At 39.5% G+C, this 6,674-nt stretch overlaps 1 protein-coding gene across 1 annotated transcript; it reads left to right on the top strand.

Annotated features, from left to right (window-relative positions):
• Positions 1-2,717: 2,717 nt before the first annotated feature.
• rasd4 (rasd family member 4) lies at positions 2,718-4,301 on the top strand. Its single transcript, XM_004560684.2, has one exon. The coding sequence runs from the start codon at positions 2,853-2,855 to the stop codon at positions 3,477-3,479; it is 627 nt and encodes a 208-aa protein (XP_004560741.1). The 5' UTR covers positions 2,718-2,852; the 3' UTR covers positions 3,480-4,301.
• Positions 4,302-6,674: the final 2,373 nt, after the last annotated feature.

The raw sequence follows: 6,674 nt of genomic DNA, 5'->3' as shown, positions 1-6,674 counted from the left end.
AACCTTCATTTTGCTTTGGACAGTAAAGGCAGACATGCTGGGTAAACCACAGTTACATGTCAAAATAAGGGTTTTTTTCTTCTTCTTCTTTTATAGCTGAATAATATCAGAGTAACCAGTGTACAAAAATCAGAGTTGCTTAACAGAACACCAGATCCTGTGACCATATGAAAGGCCATGTGCTCAAAAAACAAATTGTTCCTTCCACTGTGACAGTCAGTCAACAGAAACCAACGCCTCCAGGCGACCACCAGCTCAATGCTACATCACTGCTGGTGCTGCTACTATTCTCACATCTGTATCTAACATCCGAGAAGCCTGGAGTGGATGTTTAAAAAAGCAAACAAAAGTAAATCATATCTAAAAATGGATCATGCTGAAGAAAAACAGACCAAAATAAAGTTACTGTTCACGGTCAAGACTATAAATAAAAACTACACTAACTTCCCCAGCTGGTTTGAACTCTCGAATTTAGCATTTTATCAGTATTTTGTTTTTTTAAGCTAGAAATGATCAAAGCTGCCAAAACAAAGTTATGCATCCACAGAATGGAAAAGCCCAAAGACCAAAGCTATTTTTGCACCAATACTCACCAATGAAGTGAAAACCTGAGCAGAGAGAGACATTGCATTCCATCTTTAGAGAAATATGATCAATATGGACATCTAGTCTAAATGTAGCATCCCTAATGAATAAAAGTAAGATCATAAACTGTACTTAAAAAGTATTACAGTTAATATTTTAACTTTCCACTTTTAAATCACGTCTTAAAACCCACTTTTATTCCTTGGCTTTTAACCTCAGTGAGACTTAGTTTCTTTTTTAATGCAGTAGTTATTTAATTAATGATTTCACTCTTCTTTTATTTGTTTTTTATTTATATCTCATGTAATTTTATTTTACAGTTCCAATGTACAGCACTTTGTGTCAGCTGTGGTTGTTTTAAAGTGCTTTATAAATAAAGTTGATGATGATGATGATGATGATATTTATTGCAAAAGAGAAAACGGTGACAGTGTGCTTGTTTTATTTCCTGAATTAGCCAGTATATTACTGGTTATTAACATTCCCCTTTAAGTAGAGTGCAGTATGCATTACAATCATGATGTAAAATCAGTAAACTCAAAAATGACATGAATTGACAATTTATTTTGGATATTTAGAGTGAATTACACAATCCACATATTCTTTTTCAGTCATTCTGTTGTGCATTTGCTGCTGTGCTTGTGATCATTGTCCTGTTTATGTCCTAATTAGAGTCAACCTTTAGCTGTCAGTCATGTGTCCTCACAAGAATCCTTACAATTGAGTTTATGGTCAAAGCTCATTTCATCACACCTCCACTACCGTGCTTCACAGTTGAAATGAAGTGTTTGCACTGATATGCTGCACTTGATTTTCTCCAAATATGCCGCTTTGCATGTACAAACATCTCCAGTTTCCTCTCATGTTTCCCAAAGAAATTTCTCCAGAAGTCTTGCAGTTTGTTCAGATACAACTTTACAAGCCTTAGGACTTTTGGCAACGTTTCCAAACAAGCCAAAATTGTTCAATCTTTTTCTAACTGTCCTGTCATGAGCTTCGACATTTAAAATGCTAACTGAGGCCTGTAGAGTCTGAGATGTAGCTTTTGGGGTTTTTTACTATTTCTCTGAGCGTTCCACAGTCTGACCTTGTGGTTAATTTGCTGGGATATTCACTTCTGGGAAGATTGTGTTAACAGACAACTGAATGCATTAGACTGGCACACTGTGAAAATTATGCCTTTATAGAGGTGCTCACGCTTGCTGATTATCAGTTAATGATGTGCACTTCATTATCACCAACTGGCTGCTAGTTAATTCTTTATACTGCTTCTTATGGAAGCAGTAAGGTTGTACTGAATGCCACAGAATCCTGTGACTACTTTCTTTTTCTTATACCAGTAAATTTAAATTACAATACTTCAGTGAGGACAAATAAAGTCAAACAGTGTTTATTTACAGTGATTTATATTTTTCATTATTGCTCTGTTCTGAGATCTGTGAAGAAGATAAAAGACCATCAGTACCGAACAAAGCAGCGATCAGGTACAATAGATGTGAATAAGTCAGTCACAATATTAGAAGGACAAAAATGGGTAGCAAAGCAGCTTGCATGTGCACAGCAACTTTTAGCAGGCTAAAACAATTTAAACATTATGCTCCATATGAGACTTGCCTATTAGACATAGAAAGCTGATCTGTCAGAACTGTGGCTGATATCGACTTTGTAGTTGCCTAAATGAACTCTAGAAGGCAGACCAAAAGCCTTAAATATTTTTTCTGATTCTGGTGCTACAACAACTGAGTATTAAGTCTTTTATGTTAGAAGAAAAATTCCACTTGAGTGTGAACAATTTATAGTATAAACTCTTTTACAACAAACTTTTAGCAAAAGATGAAAATGATTAACCTCCTTGCTGCAAAGGGAAGTATTATTTTTCAGATAAACAGATGTGTTGAGATATTTGATGTTGAGCCAGCAGTCAGGAATGCTTTCTGCACTGCACACAAAAACTCTCAGTGAAAGTATCTCAGTATCACCTTTTTTTTCTCTTACTGGACTTGATTTACATGTATCTCTGATTGGCTGGTGCAGGTTCAAGATGGAGCCACTGCTCCCTGCTGATTGGCTGGGAGCAGAAGGGGGCAGGCAATGTGTGTAAATAAATGAGCAGTGTAGCCTCATAGGCAGACTCACATGCCAACCACTTCCCTCTTCATCATTGCCATCAAAACACCTTCCAGGCTAAGGATCCACAGCCAAAGAGGAGAAGAATAGAGGGGTGAAAAAAGGCAAATTCTTCCTGTTACACGAAGAAGCACATCAAGATGTCTATTGAAGTGAAAGAGAAGACAGAGGTGCGTCTGGTGTTTTTGGGAGCAGGTGGAGTGGGAAAGACAGCCCTCATCCAACGTTTCCTCAAAGATACCTTTGAGCCAAAGCATCGGCGTACAGTGGAGGAGCTCCACAGGAAAGAATATGAGGTGGGGGGTGTCAAAGTCACTATCAACATCATGGACACCAGTGGCAGCTACTCCTTCCCTGCCATGCGCAGGCTCTCCATCCAGAACAGTGATGCCTTTGCTCTGGTCTACGCTGTGGATGACCCTGACTCTCTGGAGGCAGTCAAGAGTCTGCGGGATGAGATCCTAGATATCAAAGAGGACAAGTACACACCGATTGTGGTGATAGGGAACAAGATTGATCGTAACAATGAGCGACAGGTGTCCAGCGAGGACGTGGAGTCCACTGTGGAGTTGGACTGGAACCACAGCTTCTTGGAGTCTTCAGCCAAAGACAACATCAATGTCCTGGAAGCTTTCAGGGAGCTGCTCCAGCAGGCCAATCTTCCTAGTCGGCTCAGTCCAGCACTGTGCCGGAGGCGGGAAACCTTCCCCAAAGACAGCAACAAACGACCTCCTATGAACAAAACCAATAGCTGCCTCCTCTCATAGCGATATTGAGATGCACAAAGGACAAAGTGAGACTGGGGGGCAGAAAACTGTTGTAAATAGATTTAAAGTTCCTTGTTTGCAAGGGTCAGATTTGGACAGAAGCAAAACAAGAAATGCTGTTATACATCTTAAGCTTCATGTGAGACACTGAGTCAGTAAAATATTTGTCCATCAGTCTTGTAAGCACTGCAGTTAGCCCCACAGAGGCACTGACAGCACAGAGATGCTGCAGCGAGGACCGACATGTGATGATGTAAACAAATACGACCTTAAAGACAGTGTGGAATGTGGCTGAGCTCGAAAATACTTACTGTGAATGTTAAAAATGTAAGATATGGTGACAGTGCAGAGCTCATTTTACATACAAATATATGATAATGTTTGATTTGGGGCCTTTATGTTAGTGCTGTTTAAAAAAAAGTGCAATAACTGTGAAACCATATAAATGCAAAAGTGTTTTTGTGTCTGCATATGTCAGTTTTATGAATCAAGTGAACAACTAAGGACAAATTTAAACTTTTTTTCTTGTGAATGCTTGTGCAACCTGTTCTACAGCTCTTAGAAGATTGTTTGCAAAACAGCTAACATTTAAATACACAGAGCACATTCACTGCTGGTTCTCTCTACTTTGATGTTTATTTATGTGAGTTTGTCTTAAAGAATAAGTGCATTGCAAATCTGAGCATAAAGGGGTTTTTTTGTTTTTCTTTTCTTATTAATGTGGTATTTTCTATTTATTGTGACACCACAAAGAGCCACAAAGGCATGTTCGATGTATTTATTCAGTGCTTATTTCAAGTTAAATAAAAGATTTGAATTTAATCCTGTCTATCCCGACTATTTTATCTTGTTTACTGCTGTGACTTTGTTATTTGACAGAGCAGCAGAGCAGACAAACAGGAACGGTATGAAAGTTACTGTATAACTAGGGGAAGTTTTCACAGTCATAAGTGAAAAGTTATGAATCTAAAAAAAGCAAAAAATTAAAGTCTAACACGTGAAAACAGGTGACCATTAAATAAATAAAACAACTTTATTTTGTATGTCCTTAAAAAGATTCACACTGCACAGACCTCCTATACTGTTTCTCTTATAATAAGAATTCAAATCAATTCAACATCAATCCATCAATTTTCTTCTGCTGTCCTGATTCAGGGTCTGGGTCTCTTTATTCCAACCAAACTGGTGGGGTGAGACTGTCTAGTCTGTTGGCCCAGTTATCACAGGGCTAATGGTGCAGAGACAGCTACTGCCACTCACATTCACACCTACAGAAACTTTGACCTAACATGCAAATTTTAGTACTGTAGGAGGAAAGCCCAGGCGCCCAGACACTAATTCTTGTTGCACACTTCAATGCATTTGTGGCAAAACTTACAGACAAACTATACCTCCCTTCTAGAGAATGGGGCTGGTCTAACCAGATCTGTAAAGGTTTTTTCATTTGTTTTTTTGTTTTTTATAAGACGGAAATGTAAAAAAAACCTGCTGAATCACCCAACTGACATGTCTTACAGTTTGTTCCTAAGAAAAGTTATGTTGGTACTGAGTGGATTAAATCAACTAATAGGATCGCTTGGTTGGTCTTTAACACAATCTCAACGGCACAAGCTCTGTTTTGTGCTGCATTGCCCTCTGGTGGTGCACTTGGTGATGTGTGCATTGTTTGATGACTTCACTTTATTAGGTACACATTGTGAGTACTGGTTTGTACCCCCTTTCGCCTCGAGAACAGCTTTGTGGCGCAGATTCAACAAGGTGCTGGAAACATTCCTCTGAGACATGACAACATCACATAGTTGCTGCAGGTTTCCCATAGGTGATCTATTGGATTGAGCGCTGGTGACTGTGGAGGTCATTTGAATACAGGGAAGTCTAAGGAGCTTGGAAAGAAAAGCGTCTGGACTTCTTTGAGTTGCTTGAAGACGTTTCACCTCTCATCCGAGAAGCTTCTTCAGTTCTAAGGGTCAAATGGTGGAGAGTCCCAGATTTAAACCCAGTGGGAGTTTCCTCCCAAAGAGGGACAAAGGACCCCCTGATGATCCTCTACCTAATCACATGAGCCAAGGTGAGAAAGCGGGTGTGGCTCACACCTTGGCTCCTTAGACTACGATGACCTGGATGACTGAGAACCTTCACAGACATGAATACAGGGAACCTATCATCATGTGCAAGAACCAGTTTGAGATCATGATAGTTTTATAACAAGGTCTGTTTTCCTGTTGGAAGCATCTGTCAGAAGATGGGCGCACAGTGGTCACAGGTAGGCCGTGGCGTTTCAACTATGCCGAAATATGGCAAGAAACCTTTACACCACCATGAACTGTGCCAAATCTAGCCTTATTTCATAACTGACAGGATGGCACTAGTATGGTCTTCTGCTCCTGTAGCCCATCTGCTTCAAGGTTTGACATGTTGCACGCTCAGTGATGCCCTTATGCACACCTTGTTACTGTTCCCTTCCTATCAGCTCGAGGCAGCTCGAGGCAGTCTGGCCATTTTCCTCTGACGTGTGGCATTAAGGTATTTTGCACCCAGAGAACTGCCGCTTGCTGGATATTTGATGTTTCTTGGACCATTCTTTGTAAAGTCAAGAGATGCTGCACAGGAAAATCTCAGACCAGCCCGTTGAACATAAAAAAACAATTCTTAACCCTGTTCAAACTTCAGCAGGTCATCTTGAGTTAATGCCACGTCACTGTCTGATTAGATATTTGTGTTAATGAGGAGTTGAACAGAGACACCACTGACTATGTCTCCAAAACCTCCTGAAGTGCAAAATAAAATCTAGTTACTAATTTTATTATCTGAAGTAAAATTAGTTACTGAGATTAAATCTGGATGAGTAATGTCTCACATGTTTTGTTTAGCTGGATTTTGTGTCTACTGTGTATACTGAAACATGCAACAAAAGCTGATAAAGAGGTTTTCATTCCAACCAAACTGGTGGGGTGAGACTAAAATCTAATCCACTGCTTCAAGAAATTCACATGATGACTTGACTAAAGAGCTTACTCCAGATGGTTCTCTAATTCTCCACTCTTAACAATGGCAGCAATGACAGGACAAAGTTGCCTAATAAAGCATGATAAAGTATCATGCTATTTAATGTTCACTTTTCATGTTCTCTAAAAGAACTTCATACACATTGTTAGCATTTCCTGACTGTTAAAAGGCAACACAGGCTTAGAGAAA

The sequence above is a fragment of the Maylandia zebra genome, linkage group LG4 (assembly GCF_041146795.1).
Source record: "Maylandia zebra isolate NMK-2024a linkage group LG4, Mzebra_GT3a, whole genome shotgun sequence".
NCBI lineage: Eukaryota > Metazoa > Chordata > Actinopteri > Cichliformes > Cichlidae > Maylandia > Maylandia zebra.
Note: the sequence above shows the minus strand (reverse complement) of the source record. Positions and strands in the feature narration are given on the sequence as shown.

Excerpts from the sequence above, each read along its gene's own strand:
- rasd4 (XM_004560684.2), top strand. The coding sequence starts at position 2,853 with ATGTCTATTGAAGTGAAAGAGAAGACAGAGGTGCGTCTGGTGTTTTTG.